This window comes from Nicotiana sylvestris, chromosome 6 (genome assembly GCF_000393655.2).
Source record: "Nicotiana sylvestris chromosome 6, ASM39365v2, whole genome shotgun sequence".
In the NCBI taxonomy this organism is placed as follows: Eukaryota; Viridiplantae; Streptophyta; class Magnoliopsida; order Solanales; family Solanaceae; genus Nicotiana; species Nicotiana sylvestris.
In genome coordinates this window covers 77,215,318-77,243,159 of record NC_091062.1, presented here as the reverse complement: position 1 = coordinate 77,243,159, position 27,842 = coordinate 77,215,318, and the positions used below count along the sequence as shown (strand labels likewise).

Genomic DNA, 27,842 nt, shown 5'->3' with positions numbered 1-27,842 from the left:
ATTTAGAGAATGGTCATTCAGAAAGATACTTTCCTAAAGCATGCAATGTGAGTAAAGTTATGCTTAAGGGACTGTATGTGCCAGTTATACTAAGTGTCACCATCGCGAGTAAGGAATTTTGTTATGCTTGGTATAGAAGGATTACCGCAAGGCGAGTAAGGGTCATCGATGATGTGAAAAGACGCCAAAGATAAAGAGGTAAAATATCTATAGGTAGATCGTCGTAGCTCTAAATCTTAGTACTTTCCTAAAGGGGGGAATATGGAGTGATGTGGCATGAAATCGAATTAAGTAGTTCTAGTAATCATGGAATGGTAAAGGACGAATGCGGTAAAAAAACAAAAAAGGAATGAGATTACACTTATTCAGCTCCTACATATATGCTACGATTCCAGAACATTAAGCAAGCTCGATGCCAAGAAAAGGAAGTAAGGGTTCCGACCCGGGATGTTATTGATAAATAAAGAACAGCGCAAGATGTAAGTTAAGACAAAGGAAATAACCTAAGAAAGATTATACGGAGTATTGATATGAGAATCGACCAACGAGTAGTTAGTAGTTGATTCTGGAAGAGTCTAGTTATGGCTAGACAAAGGTTACAGATAAATTAACAGATCATGCAAAATAAACAGAGTGAACCCCAACATGGGGGGTTCAGTCTTGCAGATATGACATCGGAACCCTTTAGAAATATTCAGATAGGATTTGGGGTAGTTAAAGGTATCGTATGATTATTATAGAAATAAAAGAGAATGCCATCGGGAAGGCAGACAAAATATCAGTTCAGAAGCAACCCTACAAGTATAAGGGCGTGGAGGTAAGTAACTACGGATAATTATAGGCAAGAGAGGACATCAAAAGGTCAGTCGAATATAAGATGAAATAAGCTTACAGCTTTAAAAGAGTCAGAGGATCCTCCCGAAGTACTACAATGAACGACTAACTGAGGAACTAAGGAAGAAGGCTTCAACCTAAGCACAGTAACCTAAAGAGGAAATGGTCGTGTAAACAACAGTCTCACAACAACATTGTAAGCACTCCAAAAGAAAGTAGCACCTACCGTGGCTAGTGAACGGGAAGTAAAATCAAAAGGAATATTCGAGATAATATGAGTTGCACAAAAACTCCGGCATGTGTGAGAACTAAGATAAGCTAAGTATGCACGCGACAAGGGGGCAGAAAGACCAGGAAAAGTGAAAGCTTACGTTAAAGAAATCTAAGAAGGAACGAAAGGAATTATTCGATCAATGATCCCGAGTTAGTTACGTTATGAACACACTTAAGAGTTTGGAGTATAAGCCATGCAACATATATGTTGACAATCATACAGTCGTAGAAGACACCGGTATAAGTAAAAAGAAAGAATTGAGTCCAGGTTATAGACAAAGGATTGAATTGTTAGAAGATCGTATCCTGAATATTCCATAGCGCCCATGGAGGGCTAAAGTAATACCACGAGTTGCAAATCGGAAGATGGCTTAAGCCTATATAAAGGCTGATCAGAAGAAAGAGGAAACTAAAGAGTTACTTCAACAAAGTAAATCAGGAGTCTGATTATTGCACCCACAAAATTATAGAAATCGTGATTGAGAATATTGTAGAATTACTCTTAATATAAAAGGTACAGGAGAGATAGTACAACAATCATATTCTATAACGGCTCTACGATAAAGCTAGTTAGAAAAATACCAGCCTCATAAGAATTCAGTATGGAGCTCCCACCAGATTGTATAGGCGCCATAGGTTCGAGTATTATAATAGAGCTTCAAATGGTGGACGTGATTTATACCTGTGTGGGAGAGAGTTTATGAAAGAGAGATAGAAGAATGTGAGGTGGTATTTTAAAGTAAGTAAGGTAAAGATGAACAACGTATGAAATACTCAAGTATAGAATGATGAGAGTGGTCCATACTTCAGGTAAAAGACTAGAAGCATTGGGATTCAATATCCAGGAATGATAGCAACATCGTCAGTGGAATACTTTCCAGCTTATGGTTTTTAAGTACCGAAAGGTCTAATTAGAGAGTAAAAGAAGAGTTAGAGATGATGATATGTCTCGCTTGATGTTCCAGAAAATCATAAGGGAATCGATCGCAAGATAGAGTATTATAGAACGACAAGGTTTTAGAAAGTCAAGAGTAAGGATAAGAAGAAGGCAAGTGAGAAGGTGACAAAAATGGATAAATCCTCGAGACTAAGCCCATGAAAGCAAAGGAGCTGATGGTTCCTCTAAGTTATAGAAAGCTCAATATAGTCTGAATGAACTCAAAAGAGTCTAAGACTAGTATCATTTAGAAGAGATGGGATGCTGCCCTGATAGTAGAATGAAAGGGTAATTGCAATAGATAAAGGATGACATTTAGGCCTTCGATTGAGTTATAATTTGAAAAGAAAAGGGGGGATTTCATGAGTTGTACGGGATTAGAACAACCCCCAAAGGATGAATCACATTGGGATACTATGAAATACAGTTATGGAAGTATAGTATCACCCCCAGGTTGATCAGTCTAATTATTTCAGATATCCTCCGATGAGACGTAAGCCTTAGTGACAATGTATTATGTAAGAGGTTTCAAGTTATCTGTAGTAGATTGCATATCAACATTAAGGTGAATCAACAATGGGTGGATAAAAGTCACAAAGTATGAGGTGAGATTAGGCACTCATACAAGGAAAAAGTTGTACAAGCTACATGATAGAAGGTAGCAAGAGTTACGAGATTAGAAGAATTCCGATCATAGACCATGGTGTGAGAAAGAGGCTTAAAAGGGGGAAAGCCTTGGCCTTTGGAATTATGGCAAGGAAAGTACTAAAGTATTCGGAAGACATAAGCTATGAGAATGATAAGTGCATCAGTCAATATTCAAAGACGAATGTTCCAAAGGAGGGAATGATGTTACACCCCAGGTTTTCGTACGTAAAAGTACACCATAAGTAAATTGATGAAAGCTCCAAAATGAGATATTACATCTCGCATTTTCGTACGTTAAAGTTTTGTCGTAAGTTAATCAACATAAGTTCGGTAATGAGATTATTTTGAAATTATAAGCATTATGCTATTTTAAACACGTGATGAGTAAATTCGTGAAGGAGAAAGGGTAAGCAAATCAAAGGAAATGAATTTCGTCAAAGTTTGATATTTTGGGATAAAATACGGCCCGAGCTAAAGTACCCGATATTTATGGACTAGTACCATACAAGGTACCATATGGCCATGATAGTAAGGTATATAAGGTATGTTAAAAGTGGGAAGTATTTTAAGTAATTTGAGATAATTCTTAATTACGTGGGTAATTGGTTAATTATTGATTTAATTGAAGATTAACCATGTAATTAAGGATTTGCGGATAATTGTAGGTGGGACAAAGACCCCTCCATGTGGCATCAAGTAAATTGGGATTTGAGATAACTTGACTTTGGGCAATCTATTAAGATAACACATGGAAAGAGAGGGCTTAATAGCTATCCCTACACTTGTCTTGAAATAATAACAAATCCATTTGGTAAGTAGGTTCACAAAATGCCAAGCCAAGAATTCTTATCTTGAATGAATTTCAAGGCTCCACTTCGTAAGTGGTTTATACAAATACAAGCCAATAATTCTTATCTTGAATGAAATTCAAGAATCCACTTCGTAAGTGGCTTATACAAATACAATCCAAGAATTCTTATCTTGAGTAAAATTCAAGAATCTACTTTGTAAGGGGGTTATACAAATACAAGCCAAAGAACTCTTATCTTGAATGATTACTAAGTTCATTCGACAAATGAATTATACAAAATAGAAAGCCAAGGACGATAGTCACTCCATATTATACGCAATGGGATTTTCGATTCTAAGGGAGTACGGTGTAATCCTTCTCAAGAATATCACACAGATTTTTCCCTACTCTAGGTATGTTAAGGCTATCCCTTCTTTTTTTTTGGCATGATCCAAATAATATAAATGAAACGAGCAAAATACGCAACTTTCATAAATGACTCTATTCATAGAAATAATAGGGGTGTCTATATTCTTAGTTCCCCATGTGAATTACTTTTATATCTTGTATTCATGGGTCTCAGAAAAATACATATTTGATAAAGTTTATTCGAAAGACATATTGATTTTTATGGCATTCCGAAAAAAATCTTATTAACGTATTTCTTATGCATTTCATGCATTTATACATGAACATTGACCTATGATCAGATGGCGTTATATACACGTATATATGTATATTATATTTATATGGGATTTGGGAAAGGTTACGGCGTTATATACGTACCACCACCTGATCAACTGGTATACGTTAACAAAATATACGAGAGCAGTTAAGCATTAGTCAGGCTTATTTGTTTGTTTCAGATAGGATAGTCAAGTGGGGTGATTTTGATAATTTTTACAAATTGTGGTGTGTAAATTATATTTCATAATTTCGGGAAAAAATACATCCAAATACATTGCAAAAGTTATAACCAAACACAACTTCGCGTTCAAATCAAATTTTAGTGAAATTCCAACAACAACAATAGAAGATCAAACGTAATCCAAGAAGTGAAGTCTTGGGAGGGTAATGTGTACGCAGACCTTATCCCTACCTTGTGAAAGCAGGGGACAAAGTGTAGCAATAGCCACTTTTTAAGCTTGCTATTTAAAATATATCCATAATTTATAATGTACTTAAAGATTAGTCAGTTCACCCAAACTTCAGGATTATTAAGTATCCTGAATTTGGAAACTCAAGACTTAATATCCTGAATTTTTGAGCTGTTAATTTGAAATTTAGGACTAAGTGTCATGAATTTCTAAACTATTAATTTAAAATTCATGACACAAGATTCGAACTTCTGGACAAAATTTTCGAACTTTAGGAAATGATGCCTTGGAGTTTGAATTTTGAGGTTTAATCTCTAGGACTTCAGGACTAAGTAAATTTGGAAATTCAGGACTTAGTGCCTTAAATTTTTGAGCCGATAATTTGAAATACAAGACTAAATATCATTAATTTTTGAACTACTAATTTAAAATTTAGGACATACAATTCGAACTTTTGAACACAATTTTCGAACTTTGGACACGATGTCCTGAAGTTTGAATTTTTAGGTTTAAACTCTAGGACGTCGTGTCCTGAAGTTTGAGCGAAATTGGTCAATCTTTAAATACATTATAAACTGTAGATATATTTTAATTAACATGCTTAAAAGTAGCTACCTGGTATCATTTCCAAAAGACAGAGGCGTTGTTTCCGATACTCTCGGCTCAGTAAAGAAAGGCAGCCCGGTGCACTAAGCTCCTGCTATGCGTAGGGGTTCGGGAAATTGCCAGACCACAAGGACTATAGTATGCAGTTTTACCTTGCATTTCTGCAAAAGCATGTTTGGATGGCTCGAACCCGTGACTATCTAGAGGGTGTTTGGATTGACTTTTAAGCTGGTCAAAACAGCTTTAAGCTCTTTTTAGCTTTTTTCGGTGTTTGACAAAGTTAAAAAAATGCTTAAAATAACTTAAAAACTGCTTAAAACAAGCCAAAAGCAATAAGTTGGGCAACCCAACTTAAGCTAATCCCAACTTATTCCTTTTTAATCTGAAAAGTCACTTTTTTTAAGTCAATCCAAACGGGCTCCTAATCACATGACTCAAGGGATTTTAGTGAAATTCCAAATTCCAAAAAAAAAAAAAAAACTTGGAATTACTTTAATTATGTACTACTTCGAACGGATGGAGTAACTGGGTAAGCTCCTCTTCCGTCGGTCTTTGAGGAGATAAGGGGCAATGACGAGGGGGCCCACCACCACCACTCTTTTTCCTCTCATTTTCCACCAGCAAAACTCGATACCCGTAATCTGATCTCTGTAAAATGCAATTTAGTCTCCAGATTTTTTTCCCTTATCTGAGGTCACTTCAATTAACTGCTACTTTCCTTTACAAGAATCATTTGGATACCACTAACTTCAATTCCCTAATTTGTGTTCTCTTACTAAAACTTAGGGTTTAGAATTGACATTGTATTTTAGAACGAGTTGGTTAATCTTCTTTTTTTCTTGTTTAATTACTTGTTGTACTATGCTTTTTCTTTATGCAATTTGAATTAGGGTATTGTCGCTTGGTGAAAGCTTACATTGTACTGTAGCTATTCCCCTATTGAAAAAGGTAGGATTTTTAGCTTCCAACCCCTTATTTTCAAAAAATAAAGTTTCTAAATTTAGTAACTTTTTTCTCTTCTCTTCCTGGCCACTAAGTGGGTTGTGATGTTTTTGTTGGCTTGAGGTTCGTTTTTTCTCATTCTTTTGGGTAGTATATGTTTAGAGGTATAGCTATTATCAGTGTGTAAATCTTCTTTGCCATAGTTTGAGCTTTCTTGTTTTTGTATGTCATTTTATCTGTTTTGGGAATTGAACCTCTTGGGTGGTCAGATCTGCTGTTTTGATGGATTTTATGGGTGAAGCTGGTTTTGCTGTAGGGAATATGATCCAAGATTCAACTGCCAGTAGTGGTGGTTTTGGCAGTTGGGGTCCTAATTTTTCCGACCAGGCGGTTTGGGCTACTGAGGATGATTATAGAGCCTGGAACAGTAATGAAACTCCTTCCAATTCCCAGAATCGGTCTGGGAGTGAGCCTCCCAACAAGAAATCTCGAAATGTGCAAGGTTTAGATCCCCGCGATATAGTTACCAGTAGCTCTAAAGCAATCGGAAAGATGTTCTATAAAACTAAATTGTGTTGTAAGTTCCGTGCGGGTGTCTGCCCCTACATTACTAATTGTAACTTCGCTCATGGAATAGAGGAGCTTCGCAAACCACCTCCTAATTGGCAAGACATAGTGGCTGCACATGAAAGTGAGCGGGGAGGAGGAGGAGGAGTACTGGCTGTGGAACCAAGAGAAGAACACCAGATACCAATATTGACTTCTCCTGATTTGCGCGGGGAGTCTCAAAGGTCCACTAAAGGGAGGCATTGCAAGAAGTTCTACACTGAAGAAGGATGTCCTTATGGAGATAGTTGTACTTTCCTTCACGATGAACAATCACGAGCTAGAGAAAGTGTTGCTATAAGTGTGACTCCTACTGTTGGTGGATTTGGTAATAATGCTACTGGAACAACCCTAAAGCCTTCAAATTGGAAGACGAGAATTTGTAATAAGTGGGAGACCACTGGTTATTGCCCATTTGGCAGCAAGTGTCATTTTGCTCATGGTGTGGCAGGTATGGATCTTAGTTTTTGCTTATTTCTAGTATATGGGTGTTTACAATGAGAATGGTGAAGATTGATAATTTATGATTGATTTTGGCTTGCTGGGAGATTGATCTTCTTAGTTAAATTTCATTTAGGCGAAAATGCTAGTTGATAAGTTTATTAAGGTCCCTTTATCGTCTACTGTGGAAAACAAGTTATCTTATCATCTTATCTCAAAAGTCTAAAAGGGAATTTGAAAAACTGAAATTACTCAGGAAAGAGACTGAATTTCCTGTGTTCATTATTGGATGACTTCGATACTTGTGAAAGTAGCTGAATTTATCAATAGTTGAAGGATTTCATATACCATTTTAGTAGATGGGACTAGACTTACTTCCACTTTAGTACTCTGTGATGCCACATGCTATAACACAACTATCCATATTAGGATTGGTATAACTGAGAAGATTTGATCAAATTCCTCTTGAGTCTCTGACCTTTTTTTTGGGGATAAGCTTGAGTCTTTGACCTTTGCCCCTATATAAAAGGGAGAACTAACTTTATGTGACATGCTTATTAGCTTTTTCTTGTAGCATTCTGTTTGTGTAAATGATGAGGTGGCGTCTAATATATTGGAAGTAATTTATTTTGAAAAAACTCCAAGGCAGCACCCTGAAAGAAGATTACAGGTAGAGTACTTCATATAAAAATAAAAATAAATAAAAAGGTAGATCTTAGAAGAAGAGTACAATACTGAAGAGATTTGTAGTATGTTCACTTTGAGAAGATTTTGTCAATTTCTATGTTCATTTTCATGGAAAATGGGAATTTTATATTTGCCCTTCTGTAGTTATCTGGGAAATGCTCCCAAATTGAGTATCTGGGGAGGAACTTTAATTTTCCACTGGGTGTCCGAGTCTCTTAGAGGCCCGACTAATCCCGGGGGTGCACAGGCCCTCGGCAAGGAGTTTCCCGCAAGTGCACCACGGTTAATTCAGGTTTTACCTAGTCCGATGGCCCCCAGAAATTGTTTGCACCCGGTGGGTTTCGAACTTGAGACCTTGAAAGGGAGCAAACCCCAAGGCTCAAGTCAATTACCACCATGCCAACCCCTGAGGTTTGTATCAGGGGAGGAACTTTAACAATGCATTTTTTGTGAAAGCACAGTAGTAGTCCCTAGGGCTTTGATTTAGTGGTAAGAGTGAAACATGTTGATGTGCGGGTTTGGCGTACATCACAGGTTTGAACCTTTGCTGTAGACAAAGCTTGGTATTTAAGTGGAAAATTGTACGGGGCGAGCCCATTATCCATCGAATTTCAAACTGTGCGCCGCTAGTCCTCTGCGATTTCTCCGGTTATCAATTCAAAAAGTGAAAGCACAGTAGTAATGTTGCTTTAGTCTGATCTATCTTTCCATCTGTTCCTACAACTTTTGAATCTCTTTTTCTATTATGTTATGCTCACCACCACTTCCCCAGCAACTCTATCTCCTCTCCTGTTGAAGCCACAAACTAGCAAACCCTTTTAAACTCTGATGACAGCAAAGGAAGCATTTACCTCTCTTGCAACCTCTCTGCTACACCTACGGGAGTCTTAGAACCTATGAAGCAGTAATCAGAGAATGTTGCGAATTTTGGTGGGAAAAAGAAATCAGGGAACATGCTTGTCTACAATCCAGTTGTTGGATAGATAGAAGATTAGTATTTTTGACGGGTATGATCATTGGGTGTTCCATTCTAGTTTTTCTGGGTAATGTCGTCCGCGTTATGATTTTAGTTACTTCTGTATGTTATCTTACTCCTGTTTGCCATATCAATCAACCTGAATTTTCTTGTTCTCGGCTAGTCTAGTTAATAACTAAACTCACTCTCATCGTTGTCCTTGTCTTTTATCAATATTGCTATAGATGAGGCCATCTGTTGAATGCCTTCCCTCCTAACTCATTGCATTTCTATTGATGTGGATAGACTATTGGGTGAACATGTAGGACTTTACATTGACTAAGGCTTTAATAAATACCTGTGTCAAAGGGATAAAATACAACTTCTCTCAGATTAGGGCATTCCTCTGATTTTTTATTAATTTTCGGTGCACCCATGAGTTCCCTATGTGTTTAAATGATTGGTTGTCTTTCGTAGAGAAACATATCATTTTGTATGTTCTAATTTTTGTTATACTTCTTGTTTACGGCTGCTTCGACACAACATCAATGAGATATTAGTTTAACTCAAAAGAAAAAAAGAGAAATGATGGTTGAACATGTACTTATCCAAAAAACAAGGGAAATGAATAGTAACTCCAAATGGTATGATACTCATTATTCTCCATTGAATTTCTTTATATAATAGGTTAATTCAGGATGAAATCAAGTTTTTCTTCCTTTTGTATAAGTTTGATGAAATTGATAAAAAGGAGTGATAACCTAGTGGAAAGAGTTCTCAACACCCAACCATGATATTGGATACGAGTTTAGGGAGCAAAGTGGGAAAAAGGCATTGTGTGCTCCTGGTTGGGGAGTGGAGCTTATTAAATCCAAAAAAAAAAAAAAAAAAAAAGAAATTAATGGATGAAATTGAATTTCTAAATCTTGTTATTTGGTTGATGAGCTGCAAGGACTTGGATGAATTTCTAAGTGAAGATTTTGAAGAATATGTTCAGTAGAAAGAGTTGTGCAGAAAGGTTAATTGGAAGTTCGCAAAGAGTCATAAGAACTTGGATGTGGAAGAATCTAGAAACTTCAGCTGGAATTGTGAAATATCTTAGAAATTAGATTATTCTGGACAGCAAGTTAAGCAATATAGATTACTGTTTTCCAGGTGAAGGAACTAATACCAATTAATTTTTTTTTTCCTCAAAAAAAGGAAGAAGACAGAAATGTCGTGGAACTTGATGGTGTAGGTTTTATGCAATGCTTTTGTACTGACAACTATAGGAAGAGCTTTTTGGTATCAATGTCATAAATTCAACTAAAATGCAGACATAATCATGATTGGATTGTGCTATTAAAAGAACCTTACGAAGCGCCAGCGAAGCAGTTGAATGTTGATTTAAAGTCGGTACTATTAGAAGTTGGAACTGGGTTTGGTTTTGTAGTGGAGAGACCTGCATGAAATATTATGGTTTAGGGTAAGGGATTCTGCATAATTGTAAAACCTATATGCCTGGACTTTTAAATGTCTAATTGTTTGGCCATCTTTCAGTTAATTTTTCGGAGGTCTTCTTTTACCTTAGCTAGATAGACAACAAAATTATGTTGGATGTTCTGTTGATCATGTGCAAACTACTAACTCTTGCTATTTTGTCACAGAACTGAACAGATTTGGTGGAGGACCTGTTGAAACAGAAGGCAAAGATTCTCTTTCTGTTCCTCCAGATTTAAAGCAGGGAGGAAGTTCATTTAAGACAACGGAAAGTACAGTGCCCTCAACCATTTCAGCGCTCCACACAGATGTTTATCATCTAGGGCAGGGTGTTCAGGTACAAAGGCCGAGTAGCATAGTTGAGAGGCCTGGCCAAAGGCTCTTTCAAAAATGGAAAGGCCCCGATAAGATTAGTAAAATATATGGTGACTGGATTGATGACATCGAATGAAGGAGTCATCATAGTTAACTACTAATCTGTTTACCAAGATACTGAATAGCAAATGATTGCTTTCAGCCAATAGGCATCCAGAGGAATTTGACCAAGTTTTTCTTTTCATCCTTTGAACCTAATTTAGGACATGCCTAATCATGTTGTTTTAGAGCTACAAGCTAGATTACTGCTTGTGAGCCAATGTGTAATCTCTGCCATGTACTATAGTCAACTTGTTTGTAAGAATAAGGACTAGGATCTCTATATTTTTTTTTTTTTGAGATTTTCACCGCGCCATGGAACCTTGTAGAATGCAAAGTATAAACTGTAACTTCCTTTGGGGCAGATAACTTAAAATGTATACAGGTTTTGCTTGTGTAGCTTCTATGGGTCGTAGAGGAGAAACAAATTTGAAGAGCTTTGAATGAAGCTGATAGGAAATACGGAGAGATGAATATCTACTAAATACTTCGTGATATTAACAGAGCTCAGTGCGGAATTCTTCTAAATTGAAATATGTACCTCATATACTTTATTCCATATTTTAAAGATCAAATGGTTTTTCTTCAATTGTAAAGTGTTCAATAATCTATTAAAAATATGGTTATAAGAGTCATATTATTATGTAGTTTTGAAATACATAAATTTGATATTTGTAGAATTTAAGAATGCAAATGAAATGATTTGATCGTCGTACTTACGACTTCTACTCTTGTTGGAAGGGTACTCTATTTTTCTTTTTTAAATTATATCTGGTTAGGGTAAAGTAATTGAAAGTATCATAATAACTGTCTTTTGCAAGGGGCAATGCTTCATGGAGTATATTATCTGCAGCAAACACCAAATCAATATCTCCGAGGAAATTAGTCGGCTATTCCTCTGGCTTTTATCAAGTGGCAACTCATGCCAACAGCTCAAAGTTCGATCTGAATATAAGCCATTTTTATATCCAAATGCTAATTTGGCCAAATAGAAACATACTCAGAACTACTCCGTCCCATTTATATTTCAAAATGTTGACCCGATTTCACTAATATTTTTTCAAGAATTCAAATTCATTTAACTTTTCAAGTTTTCACTTTTATGTAAAATATTCTCTACCAAATAATTTTATCAATATTTTGTTATCACTATTCACTAATATAATGTACAAAGTCAAATTAACATAGAAGTCAATGGACATTATCACATCAAGTATATGAAACAAGTCAATACAAAGAACATATATACAGTATCTGCTTTACACTATCTCCTATCTCAATAAACACAGACACATCCTAAAGTATATGAGGCGCAAAAATAATTTTTTTTTATTAAGGATGATGCACAAAAATCTTCACTACATCTTTCTGACTCGTCTGGTATGAATATGGAGGCTTGGGATGGGAGCGGATGGTGAAGAAAGTCCCTTAGATCTTTATCTGTTCTCGCCATCAGGAAAATAATTGGAGATGCAAGTTTCCTTTCATTTTATGTACAGTTCATTTGTAGTTTGGTCTTCAGCATACGTACTCAATGTTTAACCAACATTGCGTCTAATCGTCTTCTCCTGGCAGCATGTTTTAATTTCTCAAGTGCAACTAATCCAACCTGCCTGACCCTTTCTCTGGACAAACCTATCCTGTAAAGAACGAAAAATAGCATTTAGAACAACTGTTCAACATATAGATATATCAGTCAACAAAACAAAGATGAAAATGTCTACATAATAAGAAACTTCAATGCTATAAGTTTTTCAGATCACGTTTAAATTGATGCTTGTTACAAATTTAGACATGTACATTTTTTCTTTATCCTTAGCTAACTACTGACTAAATTCATTCTCAGAATTAACATGGTTGATTATGCCAATCCGATGATATTCATTTTTTTATCTTCCTAGAGATAAAAGAAGAATGAAGCAACACACTTCTAAAGAATCATGTTAACTAGAACTCTGTTCAATAATAGGTTCTCGATCAGAAAAACCTGCTGTATGATGCCATAGTCTTGATGGGAAAAGTAATATCCACTGACAAGTAGTAAACAACTAATGTTATTAGGATTCTTACCTTCTACTAATATCCTCCCAGGTAAGACACTCATTGTCTAGACCATAATACAGTCGGATAATCTCACTCTCGCGTTCTCTAAGAGTTGAAGAGATGAGGTTGTTTACTTCATCCTGTAAAAGATATAAAATCAGTAATGATTTCTTCACCAGCAGTCTATGAATTCAGGAAGAAGCCCGAAGTTTATACAAATGAACCTCAGAAGTGTTCTCTTGCATTTTTACAAGAGTATATAGAAGCACATGATGAATATATTCCAAAAGGTACAATTTTGTCCTCTGAACCAATTTTGACCAAAGTCGAAACAAATTCATAGTTACACTCATGCTTTGCATAACTCATAGAGAACTCAGACACATTAAGCCGTTTACTCTCTGAGTCAAGTTTACATCTTGATAAATGATAAGAGAAGAAAAAAATGCAGTATAGAAGAAGGTAAGACCAGTGAACGCCCATTTAATGGAAAGCATAGGTAGCTAGGTAGGTAGAAGCATGATAGACAGTCACATGTATCCTCTTACCCTTTGACCCAAATTTGACCTATAAGTCGGTGTGTTATCCTTACTATCAATGTGTAGTAATGTACATGCCTTGCGAATGTAATAGCATTAAAATATATCAAGCCTTCCTTCCCTGAGATAAGAATAGAAAAACCAGGAAAAACATAGAAGGAAGTTATCTAGAAAGACCTACACTCTCTTGGAATCATGCAAACTTAGCACAAAATGATGCACAATGGAAGAAAAAGATCCATATAAACTATACATTTAGTTGTGATTCAGGTTTAGTTTACTAGGATTCCGTTAGCCATGTAAGAGATTTGTATGAGAGTAGAAAATTAGAGAACTTCTGATGCTAGAGAACCTAAATCTTCAAATATTGGATTACTATGGGTCTAAATGAAGTGATAGGGTTAATGATGATTCATAAACATGACCCTAACTAATTTGGGATTGAACCACAGTTATAGTTATTCTAGAAGAGAAAAAACACAGCAACACAGAAAGAAGGGACTTCAAGAGAACAAGATTTCATGGTAGCGCCACTATCAAATATAATGATCTAAAGGTACAAGGAATATATGCCAAGATCATACTTCCTGCACGAAATTATGATTCGGAAATTAACCATCATTCTGAGTTGATGTATTGATATTGAACCTTATTTTGACTCAAGGAGGAAAGACTCATCTCAGGGAGATAATGCTACAATAGTAGAGCTAATTGCCACTACGAATCTTTCAGGCATGCATCTACCAGGGTGCAACCAATACTAATTCATCCGTAATTTGAGGGAGGGGATAACAAGAAACAAATACCTCGGAAGTTTGATTTTGTTAAAATACATAGATTTATGATCACAAGTATCTTACTAAATACCATTCATATATTCAATATTTAATAATAAATTGGGAGGATTGTTGTGATAAATTTTACCTTGAGCATCCATTCATCAACTCCATGCCATGGGATGTTCTCCAGGCGATTATCAGCAATGTACTGCAGAAGAAAGAAGGCTATGAAACATTAGTCAGTGATGAAGAAATGGCTAAAAAAAGGCCTAAAACCTTAAGATATTGGGTTCAAATATCTCCAGTAGATTGATGGTAGTTAAGTCTTCCCCTACTCTGGGTGATAATACAAAATATACTTTTAGTGTTGTCAACATTGTATATCTCTCTGATAACGAGTAACTAATAATTTTACTGTAATAGTTTATCTCAAATCTATGGAAGTTGAATCTTAAATTTGTAAAAGCCAATGTCCTTAGTTATCAAATCAAAATATCTGTCAGAAAGTTAATATGTACAATTGGGGATGCCAGCAGTCTTGGATTATTTAGTAAATCCAGAAGCTGTCAAACTCAAATCTAGATATTTTCGCAAGGATTTGGGTTTGGACTTACGCTGTGAAGTGTTTCTCCAGGAAGGCCATTTAAAGAGGGAAATGCTTCCCTATCAAGTGAAAACACCTTGCTGCTTGCCTAGAAGAAGAAATATTTTAGAAGCAATTTTGATACAATATGAACTGGAAATGCTAAAAGCTATAGGATATCATACCTCAGTTGCATTCCTGACTTTCTTCTGGGACATGTTAAGGCATTCAGCTATTTTCTGATAGTTCCGGAGAAGCACAAGCAAATTAGAAGAAAGTGTAATATTTTACAATTAACTTTGTAAGTAACATTCAGAATATGATGCTGATCGATTCATTTTGAAACAACTTACCTCGATTGATGGAGTTATTCCATTCTCTTTAAGCTTGATTTTTGCATTACGGATCAAACTCAGTCTTTCATGTAGATGTATGGGCAATCTTAAGGTTCGTGAGTTCTCAACTAATGCTCTGGAGACGCCCTGAGAATTGGGGAAAAAGGTAATGAATGGTCATGATGATATTACAAACTTGTGTTGTCCAAGAAAAAAACAAAAACTAAATGGTGATCTCACCTGACGAATCCACCAATAAACATAAGTTGAGATTTTGAATCCTCTTGAGTGATCAAATTTCTCTATTCCACGAAGTAGTCCAATAAGGCCCCCCTACATGCAAATGAAAGAATTTTCCTCAAGAAGTGGCAATTTTCATTTTACAGTATATTGACCAATTCACAAATGCAAGAAGTTCTGCACCTGTAACTTTTGTTCATACAGTAAAAGCTTACCTGAATGAGGTCAGCCATTTCAGTACCGGTGGTATCATATCTTTGTGCAATTGACATGACAAGACGAACATTGCTCATCGCAAGCTTTTCTCTAGCCAAGGAACACTCTATTAATGTAGATCGTAAATCAGCACGAGATATTTTCAAGGAAACCGCGAGTTGATCGTCAGAAGGTTCACATCCCAATCTTTCCTTCAGCCTAAATTTTACATGTATTAAACAAGCTGGGTAAGTCATCTCTAAGACATATCGATGGAAGTTATTGGATAGAAAAACCCGAAGAAACTTTCAAATCGTAGCTGAAAATCCCAGTCCAACACATCACCTCCAATTTTATTAATATTTTCCCTTTGAGAATGTAAGCTGTCATTAAGGTTGAAACCACAGCCTTCAAGAAAGCACAGCTACATTTTGACCATTATAGAGGAAGACATGCTAAGGAGTAAGGAATTCTCTAGAATATCTAAACACAGAGGTGTACATAATGAAGTAAAGTACCATTTCTTCTCCAGCATTCCGCCTCCAATTTTTTTATTTATCTCTTACTCCATTTTTTATTAGATAAGGAAGCTAGTAAACACTGGCAACATACCACCGGCTTAAATGTGGTTCAATCCGAAAACATTCACAAGGGCATAACAACTTTTTATTGAGTTTCAAGCTTTACAATAACATTCGTAGCAATTTGACCTCCAAAATTGTGAAAGAGATGTATTTAGGAAAATGTATAAAGCATAGTTGGAGAATCTCGGGAACAAAATGTTTGGCGGGTATTTGAGAAGAGGGATTAACCTGTGTGTTTCTCGTGGGTATAACATAAGAGGGTAATTCATACAGTTCTCTTCATAGTTCATTTCACTCTTTCTACAAATTTTCTTAAGTTCTTTATAGTCATTTTCACTACTAAAGTCTCATACAATGTTTGAGAAAGTACGGGTGGTAGAGTTGGATCGTGGATGGAGTTGAGAGCGCTGTACCTGGATTTCTGCTCTTCTAAATAAAGACCAAATTTGATTTTTTTGGATAGTTGCACCACTTCCGTGTGTGTCAGCAATTCTTGGCCTACTACACCATTTATGTAACCTTTTGAGCGGTTTTGTAGTAGCTCTGGACCGATAACAGGTCTCAGTCGCTTGCTTGAACTATCTGATGTGGCTGAATTTTTTGGAAGTAGATCTCTTTTGCGCGTATCCATTCTCCTCCGCCTAGCAGACGTCCCTGAACAAGTGATCTGCATCTTCTTCTTAGAGTTCTTTTCATTTTGCAGAGAATCTGTCATTGCCTTCTCAGCTGAAAGATTCCATTGATTTTCAAGCATAGATTTCTGCAGCAGAAGAAGAACCTCCACCGAATCTTCTTCGCTGCAGCTGCCATTCTGCAACTGTTTGAACATTTGAACCCATGGCTCCGTATAGGAATCACGATTAGATGCAATATCTACATGTTCTTTAAGAGCCTTAACGGACTGCTTTTTCCGATTGGAAACATAACTAGGGCTATAATTAGATGACTTCTTAGCATTGATCACATTCTTAGTAGAAGGAAACTGATGGCAAGGATCACTGGCACAAGATAACTTTTCAGTAAGATCAGAATAACTGAAGGAAGAGCTTAGGATTCTGTTTCCAGCACTGAGTCCAATAATGGCCATCATGAGGTGAGGGCTATGACTTTCTTAACAAGATAGCTGAATTACAACCATATCAGCTGATGACCAGGCTGTTTCTTGAATTTATCTCCCACTTGTCGAGCTATAACAAAAGAGAGAATTAGTTTCTAAAATATGGATAGTAAGCAGAGGATTCCAACAATCAAGTTTTCTGACTAATCCACTTGTGAGGTGCTGGTAGCAGGAAATACACCTATAAAAAGAAGGAAATCTCTGCTCATTTTTATTCCTAAACCTCAATGAAGTCGTGCTAAGAATTCGTAATCATCTAGTTCACTAAGTGGAATTCACAATACACAAACAGGTTAGACATGAACAAATTGCTAAAACGCATCGTCATGATTCATGAATAGAATTAACGTAAAAATATATAAGCTGTTACTGTTACAAGTTTGAATAAAGTTGAATGCCAATAATTTATGAACTTGTGCGATGCAAGATGCAACAACGAGGAAACGTGCAAGGCGATCATTACGAGAGAAACTGCAGATTTGCAGTAATTTAGAGCAACTAAGAATAATCAAATCAAATATATATCAAACATGAGTAGTATGAAGATCTCAGGTGAGTTGTTCAGCTTATTGTACCTGAATTTAGCAGTTGCACTAAACAGTGTGAGGTGTGTGTGTGTGAAAGTGAAAATATTTGTAACTTGGTTGCTAACCGAAATGATAATGTATTTCTTTGTTTTTGATTTGTAATTTGTTGAATTATTAGAATGATCGAAAAATGAGAAAGTACTGGTGGAAAATAACGGGAGGAGAGGCGGTGATTCTGGATATCGGGGACAGGAGAGAAGTTAACAGCCATTGGCTGGAGAGATATTTGGGGCTGGGTTCGTGTGGTGTTGGCCCTCTTCTCTGGTTTCCCAGCGTTACACGTACTCTTTTCTTTTCATTTTTGTCCTCTATCTTTATCTTTGGAAATCGACACTTTCTTCTTTTTATTTCTCCTTTTTTAAAATTAAAAAAAAAAAACACTTTGGTCATCTTGAATATGTACAAAACGTATGCTGAAAATGTGTAGGATGACGTGCAGAAATTGACGACTATAAATTGATCACTGGTAAGCTTCATTACTCACGTTTCCATATTTATCGTAAGTATCAAAACGAATTAACGACTATTAATTTGATGATTGGAAAGAACTATAAAGATGTCTTTGATTATGGACTTGATTGAAATTTTAGCCATTTACCACCAACGGAAATTAACTCTTGACAATGTAAGTCATATTGTACACAATCAGTAGAAGTGGTAACTACCTAGGACAAGTCTGGAATACGTGACTAATTTTGTGCAAAAACTATGGAGGAGCGAAGAAAATCAGGAAATTTGGAATAAGTCCATCGACTAGTTTGAGATTACAAAAAATCAGGATTTGATCGAAACTCTTAACAACTCAAGGCTGTTAGCAAGACAATCCAATTTTTTTTTTATGGGAATTGCAATTAGCGCGTTGTGAGTTTGATACCCAAATCGAGGTACCAAGCCAATGGAACAGTAAAAATAAAGGAAGAACAGAAGAATGGGGAGAAGAAAGAGGCAGAATTGAGAAAAGAGATCATATCCAAGACAATATTCTCGATGGTTTACATTTTGAATACTTGCTATTTATAAGACTAAAATATGCTAAAGAAATGCAAAAAGTAAATGCAAAAATATAAAAAGTGTGACTCAAGTGATAACCACTTTTCCCGTCCAATGTGTATCAATATCCCCGGTGGAAGAACACCCTTATCCTCAAGGGTGAAGGAAGGAAAGCGAGCCTTAAGAGTAGACGCGAGCTCCCAAATGGCATAGAATGCATCCAAGCCTATCCATTTTCACAAGTCACTGGGCAACAACCTTATTGCCTTTCTTTATCAACTTTCTCTCAAGTACTAGCTCAGGAGTGGGGCAAAAACGACTGGCCAAATCAACCACGGGAGGATGCACTATATCATCAGGTATCTCATGACAGAACTTGAACTGGGAGATGTGAAAAGTAGAATGGATCAGAACTTCAGGATGTAGCAGCAACTTATAGTCAACAACACTAATCTTCTCAACAATAGGATAGAGGCCAAAGTAGCAAGATGTCAGATATGATAAGGGAAGGTGGATAAGGAAGATTGTCTATAGGGCTGAAGCTTCACATAGACCCAGTCACCTATTTGTAAATGTCTGTCAGACCTATGAGCATTGGCCTGAGACTGCATTCTTTGCTGAGCTCGAGTGAGGTAAAACTTTGCCAGTTGGAGTTTGATTTCACGAAACAAGAAGATATCTTCAATAGAAGCAACATCAGAATCTCCTTGCAAATAAGGCAAATGCAAAGGTGGAGGATAACCATAGAGAAGTTCAAAAGGAGAGGTTTGTATAGGAAAATGTGGACTAGTATTGTACCATCATTTAGCAAGGGAAAGAAAGAGGGACCAATATGTGGGTGAGTCAGTACAAAAATATCATAGGTAGGTTTCTAAGCATCTGTTGAGAACCTAAGTTTGTGGGTGGTAAGCAGTAGAAATATTCAAAGTGACACCCTGAGCAGTGAGGAATTCCTCCAAAAACAGCTAATAAAAATGGGATCTCTATCACTAGTAATAGAAGCAGGAAATCCATGGAGCTTAAAAATGTTGTCTAGAAAGATGGTAACAAAGGACTGTGCAGTGTAGGGATGAAACAAGGCAATAAAATGAGCATGCTTAGTTAGTCGATCAACTATGACCCATATGACATTTTTGCCTTTAGATTTAGGTAGACCTTCAATGAAATCCATGGTGATGTCAGTCCAAGGAAGAACATGTATAGGTAGGGGTTATAAAAGACCAGGAGAAGCCCCAATGTCATATTTGTTTCTTTGGCATACTGAGAATTTATGAATAAATCTGATGATATCATTTCTGATCCTCTTCCAATAAAATTAAGTGAGCACCTTTCTAGTGGCACAATCAATCCCAGAGTGACCACCAGAGAGAGAGGAATGCCAAAGAGTATGGATTTTGGATCTCAATGCAGCATCACTGCCTACCAGTAATTTTTCTTTCCTTCTAAGTTGGTCATTCAGCCAGGTAAATTTTTTTCGAGGCTGTTGTTGTATGGAAGTAATAAAAGCCTGTAGCTTTGAAGATACCATCATCACCATGAGTGTTGCACCTTGAACTCTAGATAAAGCATTTGCAGCCATATTTTCTTTACCTTGTTTGTATTGAACTTCAAAACCAAAGGGCAGAAGTTTGGCTAACCATCTGATTTGAGAGTCAATGTGTAACTTTTTCTCTAACAAATACTTCAATGCCTTCTGGTCAGTTTTGACAATTAAATGTTGGCTGAGAAGATAATTTGACCCATTTGGTAACAACAAATACCAAAGCTAGGAGTTCCTTTTCATAAATAGACAAAGCAACATGCCTAGGTGCGAGGCCCTTGCTGATGAAAGCTATGTGGTGGTTATTTTGTATAAGGACTGCTCCAATGCCAGTGCCACTGAAATCAGTTTCCACAACAAAAGGTAAGAATAATGATGCAAAGCTAGGACTAGTGTAGTAGTTAAGGGTAGTTTAAGTACAGAGAAAGACTGTGAAGCAGCATCAGTCCACAAGAAGTTGTCTTTCTTCAGTAGGTCTATCAAGGGTCGACTGATAAGTCCATATCCTTTAATAAATTTTCTATAGTAACCAACCAAACCAAGGAATACCCTTAGTTGTTTAACATTGATAGGAGTAGGCTATTGCTGGACTACTGCTATTTTTCTTGGATCAATAGCAATACCATGAGATGAAATGAAGTGACCTAAGTACTCCACACTTGGCAACCCAAATACACACTTAGAATGTTTGGCCAAGAGGTTGTTCTGCACCATCACCTTGAAGACTTTTTGTAAGTGCAGAACATGTTCTTGCAAAGTCCTACTGTATACTAGGATACATCAAAGAAAACAAGTATAAACATCCTCAAGAACTCATGAAAAACATGATTCATCAAGTATTGAAAAGTGAATGGGGCATTGGTGAGTCCAAAAGACATAACCAAGTACTCATAATGTCCCGTGTGAGTTTTAAAAGCAGTATTTGAAACATCCTCAGGAACAGTTATAATTTGGTGGTATCTGGATCTAAGATCAACCTTAGAAAATATAGAAGCACCTGTTAATTCATCCAACAAATCATCAATGGTAGGAATAGGGAACTTATCCTTAATAGTGCATTAATTCAATTCTTTGTAATCAACACATAGTCTCCAGGTTCCATCCTTTTTGCCCACTACCACTACAGGTGAAGAGAAAAGGTTGTTGATATACTGAATAACCCCTTGCTGCAACATCTCTTTGACTAGTTTTTCAACTATATCCTTCTTTATGGAAGAATACCCGTAAGGACTAATGTTGATTGGTTTGGTTCCTGGCTGTAAATGGATTTTGTGATCAAATGCACCCCTTTGTGGTAGTAGTGTAGTAGGTTCTGAGAATAATTGTTTGTAGCTAACAAGTAGCTCACTGAGTGGTTGAGGTAGTGTTGTATTATCAGGCAGATGCAAAGCATGCAGAAGCCATTCATCTTCAGCATCAGAAGGGGAAATATCAATTATGACTTGCAGCATAAACAACTGAGCCTCATCACCTTGGTACTCGTTAATAGCCTTAGGACTAGAAAGTCTGCAATCTTCTGATACACCCTTCAAATTGTGTTGCTTACCCTGATAATTAAAGGTCATAGTAAGGGAAGATTAGTCCATTGTAACTGGACCTAGTGTCTTCATCCATAGTGCTCCTAATAGTAGGTCATATCGACCAACTGGAAACACAATAAGATCTGACACATAGGTAGTGCCTTCCAACATCCATTGGAAATTCTGTACCACCCCAGATGTTGCTTCTAATCTGTTGTTCCCCAAACTACTATAACTCAGCCTAGTAGGAATAATAGTTCATCCTAGCTTCTTCCCTGATGCTGAATCTATGAAATTATTGGTACTACCCCCATCCAAGAGAATTTGGATGGGTTATTTTTTACTATAACATGTGACATGTATAGTTTGAGCTCCTTGAATACCAGCTAAAGCACACAATGAGATGTGTGGGTGATCACCCTCAGTAGTAGTCCATTCTTTAGGAGGTAATTTAGCATCATGCTGAATGTTTCCCTCTTCCTCAAAAGAGACCTCTGATGACTCAAGCTCCAAGACAAACATCTGTTTAGGAAGATTACATTTGTGGCCAACATAGTATTTTTCATCACAGAAATAACATAGTCCCTGTGCCCTTTTTGCTTGCATCTAAGCTGGAGATATGGTCCTTCTATTCCTAGGTACTACAACATTGGTAGCAGCAGGTAAAGTCAGCCGTGGTGCAGGTATCACTGCTTAGTATGATGTATTACGAACAACTGGACTCTCATAAGAGTTTCTCTTAGCAGCAACATAACCAATAGAGTATTTTTGAACTCTAGCATTTGTAGCTAGAGTAGCTTCAGTTAGTCTAGCCAACCTGCAGGCCTGCAGGTCTTTGCTAGTGTCTTAGCCTCGTGCATCATGATAAGATTCACTAATTCCTCCTTCAAATCACCAAGGAAACAAGATATAACCTACTCAATAGTTAAATTGCACTGAGCCACTAATCTATCAAAGGCAAACTGAAACTCTCTTATATACCCTGTTTGTTTCAATTGTGTCAATTCTAGCATAGGATCAGAAAAGTCACTACTAAAGGCTTTGATGAGCACAACTATGTATTCATCCCACACAGGTAACATAAGTAAATTCCTACACTTAAGGTAGGACTGATGCCAAGTTAATGCCTCATCATCGAGGTTCATGGCCACTAATCTCACTCTCTGATTAAGATGAGTTTCATCCTCTGAAAAATATTATTCAATTCTATACAACCATGTCTTCAAATTCTCTCCATGAAAATGAGAAAAAACCAAGTTATGATTTCGAGTAGCATTAACACAGTAAGGGTTGGGACCTAAAATACCTTGACCGATTGGAGCACCTTGTGCCTAGCAATCAAGGTAGATGCATTATCCTTTGATTGTTGACTCAATTGCAAACCATCGAAGGAGTTTTTGAGAGCAGTCACCATCTACAGAAGTTCAACATGACATTTGCCCAAATCATCTCTTAATTCCTGCTGTTTTGTGCCATTTCTATTCGCAGATCTAGCTGCTGAGCTGCTAGATCCTCGTACTGCTCCTGCAAATTACTCCTGCAAATCTATGGGTTGATTACCCGTCACTATATCAACAAGTCTACGTGGGCCCATCGTCTACCGAGCTCTGATACCAATTGACACCAAAATCAAGGTACCAAGCCAATGGAACAATGCAAATAAAGGAAGATAGAAGAATAGGGATAAGAAAGACACATAATTGAAAAAGAATTGGGTGAAGAGAGAACTCACGTCCACTAACATTCTCGATAGTTTACATTTTGAATATTTGCTATTTATAAGACTAAAACATGCTAAAAAAATACAAAAATTAAATGCTGAAATGTAAAAAGTGTGACTCAAGTGATAACCACTTTTCCCACTAAAATATTTAACTAACTTTCAAAATCATAATCGCCAATATGTGTATCAGAGCTGCATAAGAAATTTGAGAAGGATAGTCTTTTTAGATGTTTGAACTTAAACAAGTGTTCTCTAAATTCTGCAGCTAGAGTGGTTGAGGCTACGAAAGGAGGACATTATATTTGCAAAACCTTTTTAAGGAAAGACCAAAATTTAAAAAGTGACCTAAAAGAAGACTATTCGTGCAATTCTACCATTTATTTGTAATTTTTTCATTATATTGGGAGACAATACTAATACCAGAAACTATTTGTATCTTATTCATCATAATAAAATTATTTTTATGTCTTGCCATAACGTCATTATATGCTAGTCCTTTACTTTGTGGACAATATAAAACAATAGAAGTATATAGTAAAGTTTTGGAAAAATGACATTATTTAGTCACTTTTGAAATATTATATATATATATATATATATATATATATATATATATATATATATATATATATATATATATATATGATTGTATCCATCGTATCTGTATGTGTTGATACAACCAAATTGAGCGAACTCATACAACCTATCGTGACTGTATCTATCACGACTGTATGCATTGGTACTACAAAAGTGAGCGACGCATACAAGTAATACAAAATACAAAACTAACTAAAAAAAATATTAGTTACGAATTGTAATTAGGTAAACCGTAGTTACGTATGCTAATTTGTAATGACCCGATCGGCCGTTTTGAGTATTTGCATTTTGATTGATGGTTCGAGGGTATGAGTAGCTTTATGTGATGTGTTATGACTTGTGTGTATCACCGGTTTTGGTTTTTGGGTGATTCAGAATTGATTTGGAAGAATGATTCTCATTTTAAAAGCTTTAAGAGTTGACCAAGTTTGACTTTTGTGTATTTGTCCTCAGATCAGAGTTCTGAATATTCTGTTAGATCCAGATGATGATTTTAGACTTGGGCATATGCCAAATTTGCATTTGGAGACTTCTAGAGGGTTTTGGCCATAATTGGCGAAAATTGGCAATTTGAAGGTTTGGAAGTTCATAAGTTTGATCTGGAATTCACTTTTACGATATCAGATTTAGATTATTGTTTCGAGAGTTGGAATATATTTTTTATGTCATTTGAAACTTGTGTGAAAAATTTGAGGTCATTCCGAATTGATTTGATATGGTTTGGAATGAGTTTTAGAAGTTGAAAGTTGAAAGTTCATTAAGTTTGATTTGAGGTGAGATCAGTGATTTTGATATTATTATGTGTGATTTGAAGCCTCGAGTAGGTGCGCGTTATGTTTTGAAACTTGTTGGTATGGTTGGACAGGGTCCCGAAGGGCTCGGGTGTATTTCTAATTGGCTCCGGATCATTTTGGGCTATGTTGCCTTTGCTGAAGGTTCTGGCTCTTGTGTGTCCGCATCTGCGGAGGGTTGGTCGCAAATGCGTGCCCGCAGATGCGGATATGTTGTTGTAGAGGATAATTTGGTTGGGGAAGGAAGGAACCACAGATGTGGGTGGGATGAGCGGAAGAGCGGAAGCGCATCTGCGGATTGGGGTCGCAGATGCAGGTGCACAGGTGCACTTCGGTGACCACAAATGTGGAAGGGCGGCTGTGGGGCTGGTATCGTAGATGTAGAGCTATTCTCGCACATGCGATGAGAAAAAGTGGAGGATATTACGCAGGTGCGAGAGGTCAAAATTTTATGCGTTACCCACAGAAGCGAGGTTCTTGTCGCAAAAGTGACGCCGCAGGTGCGACATTTTATTCGTAAATGCAGAGATGCCTGGGTAGATCCAATTTATTCCAAGGGTTGAGTTAGTTATCAAATTTGGAGAATTGGAGCTCGGTTTTGGGCAATTTAGAAGGAAAGTTTATCACATGGATTGGGGTAAGTATTTTTTACTTGGTTTTGATTATTTTCCATTGATCCCATCTTGGATTTTGGAATTTGATTGATGATTCTAAAAGAGAAATTGGGTATTTTTGTCTAATTTTTTTAAAAATAAATTATTGAGTTTTGAACATCTAGTCGAAGTCCGATTTGAGTGAAATATGTATGATTGGACTCATATTCGAATGGGTTGTTAGAATTTGTGAGTTTTGTCGGGTTCCGGGATGCAGGCATGGGGTTGACTTTGAGTATTTGATTAAAGATTAGATCTTTATCATTTGGGTTTGTTTCCTAAGGCATTATTTGGCGTTTTGAGTTGCTTTTTGCTAGTTTCGAGTCATTCGGAGGTTGATTAGCATGGAATGGAATTATAGAGTGTTGTTTAGCTTGCTCGATATTTGATTTAGCTTGCTTGAGGTAAGTATCTTACCTAAACTTGGTTGAGTCACTAGCTGCCTGAGTTATTTGTGATAGCTACGTGCTATGGGCACGTATATGTGTGGGGTTTGAGTCCATGTGCGAGAACTAAGGTATTTATCCATGCTCGGAGTAGTGCTTAAGCTTTGATATGCCTTGAATTGACTGTTAAGCTTTAAACAATGATTCTTTTCATATTTGTAACCGTGTTGTGAATCATTTGGTTCATGTTTGAGGTACATAGAGGTTAATTCCCTAAATGAACTTTGTAATTGCTATTTCCGTGATGAAATTGCTGATTTGAGATATAATTGCACACTTTGCACGTGCCTATACTTTAACATGTCGTATACACCAGTCCAGGAGCATGGGATCTGATATTTACTCATCATATATATGTATTCTTGTATATTTGCTTCTGTGTGATATAGTTTGGACTGGATGCCTGTGACCACGCTGGGAAAATTGTGTTGTATGCCTATGACCATGGTGGACGGATTGTATTGTTATTCCTGTGACCATACCAGGCGGATTGTGTTGTAATGCCTGTCACCATGCCGGGCGGATTGTATTGTTATACATGTGACCACGCCGGGCGGATTATGTTGTTACGCTTGTGACCATGTTGGGCGGGTTGTATCGTTATGCTTGTGACCATGCTAGGCGGATTATGATATCGTGCATGTGAAAACACCGGACTAATAACACATTGAATTGGCCATGTATGCGTGTGGATATGGATCTATCCTCCTAGAGTCACCCTCTCATGTGCCTATTGATGGTGTACTCACGAATTATAAGAAACTGATGTGTTTCTGGTTGAACTGAGCTCTAGGAGAGCTAGTTATTGGTTTATTTCGGTTACCGAGATTATGATATAGGCCTAAGAGACGTGATATGATTTTTATTTGGATCGGGTTGCGTGCTGCAATAGTTTTTTTTTTTAAAATTATACTACTAGATGTGCCTAGTAGTTTTTTATTGATAATAAAACAACAAAACCACAAAGGAAGAGTACATGTAAGGGGGGGCATGGACCTTACCTTACTATTCCTATAGAGGCATGAAAAACCTCATCTTCTAGCAGGCATGTAAAAAATAGGAACTTGCAAGTATTAAGTACTCTATGATCGTCATAGAGTTTCACACTCTATGCCGCTATTACATGTGATGATGCTTTGAAAATGATATACTAAAAAAATGTAGTAATTAGTGTCTTGCCCCTCATTTATCAAACCTGTGAGTTCTTCAATTTGAAGTTCCTTAAAATCCTCTTTAACTATCTTCAAAATATCTTCAAAATTCTTCATTTCTTCTCCGTTCTATTGGACCTCGTAGATGTGGAGGGGGCAACCCCTTTTTGCTTTGTAGCTCTCATTGGGAGTTGCCTGAGTGTTATTCCTTGATTCACCTCCTTTTTTTTACTATGCTTAGGAGAGAAATCTCCACTTGTAGCCGCCTCTTCCGGACAAGATTCAATTAATTCATCTTCTTTAGCTTCATCGGAAATAGCAACACGTAAGTTGGCCTCTAGTTTTTGATTAGCTTCTTCTTGTATAACCATCCATAATGGTTCATGCCTCTTCATTCTCTTTGCACTACATGGTTCATGTCTCTTTGCCACTGAAACTTTCATCTTTTGTGAAGTCGTTTTTGAGCCAGTTGAGTATGCACATCTATGAGGTTTTGGACTGTCCAAAGTATCCAATAGTGCCCAGTCTTGGACTGAAATCAAAGCCATGTTTGAAATCGCGCCTGAAGTGCTTGCATTGTGATATTGCTGTTGTAGTAGACTGCTTGTATCTATATCATGAGAAACAAGAGCATGGAGGGTATTGGTAGGTGTCAAATTGTATTTTGCAGCCATTACACTTGAACTTCCAGTAGCATCAACGTTGTGCATAGATGACAAA

At 36.8% G+C, this 27,842-nt stretch overlaps 2 protein-coding genes across 3 annotated transcripts; one reads left to right on the top strand and one right to left on the bottom strand.

Annotated features, from left to right (window-relative positions):
- The first annotated feature begins 5,712 nt into the window (after positions 1-5,712).
- Positions 5,713-11,108, top strand: LOC104218771 (zinc finger CCCH domain-containing protein 12-like). The gene is made up of 2 exons (XM_009769351.2): positions 5,713-7,184; positions 10,463-11,108. Exons 1-2 carry the CDS (start codon positions 6,410-6,412, stop codon positions 10,744-10,746), a joined length of 1,059 nt encoding a protein of 352 aa, XP_009767653.1. The 5' UTR covers positions 5,713-6,409; the 3' UTR covers positions 10,747-11,108.
- A 780-nt stretch (positions 11,109-11,888) lies between these two features.
- Positions 11,889-17,965, bottom strand: LOC104218772 (RNA polymerase sigma factor sigA-like). 2 transcript variants are annotated; one of them, XM_009769352.2, is made up of 10 exons: positions 17,700-17,962; positions 16,421-17,194; positions 15,444-15,642; positions 15,229-15,321; positions 15,007-15,135; positions 14,839-14,892; positions 14,685-14,762; positions 14,216-14,278; positions 12,780-12,892; positions 11,889-12,349 (listed from the first exon to the last, which is right to left on the bottom strand). In XM_009769352.2, exons 2-10 carry the CDS (start codon positions 17,095-17,097, stop codon positions 12,241-12,243), a joined length of 1,515 nt encoding a protein of 504 aa, XP_009767654.1. In that variant the 5' UTR covers positions 17,098-17,194; positions 17,700-17,962; the 3' UTR covers positions 11,889-12,240. The 2 variants fall into 2 exon arrangements, 1 of the variants encoding a protein (XP_009767654.1); XR_011400611.1 differs by lacking the exon at positions 11,889-12,349 and adding an exon at positions 13,301-13,412 and having other exon boundaries at positions 17,700-17,965.
- Positions 17,966-27,842: the final 9,877 nt, after the last annotated feature.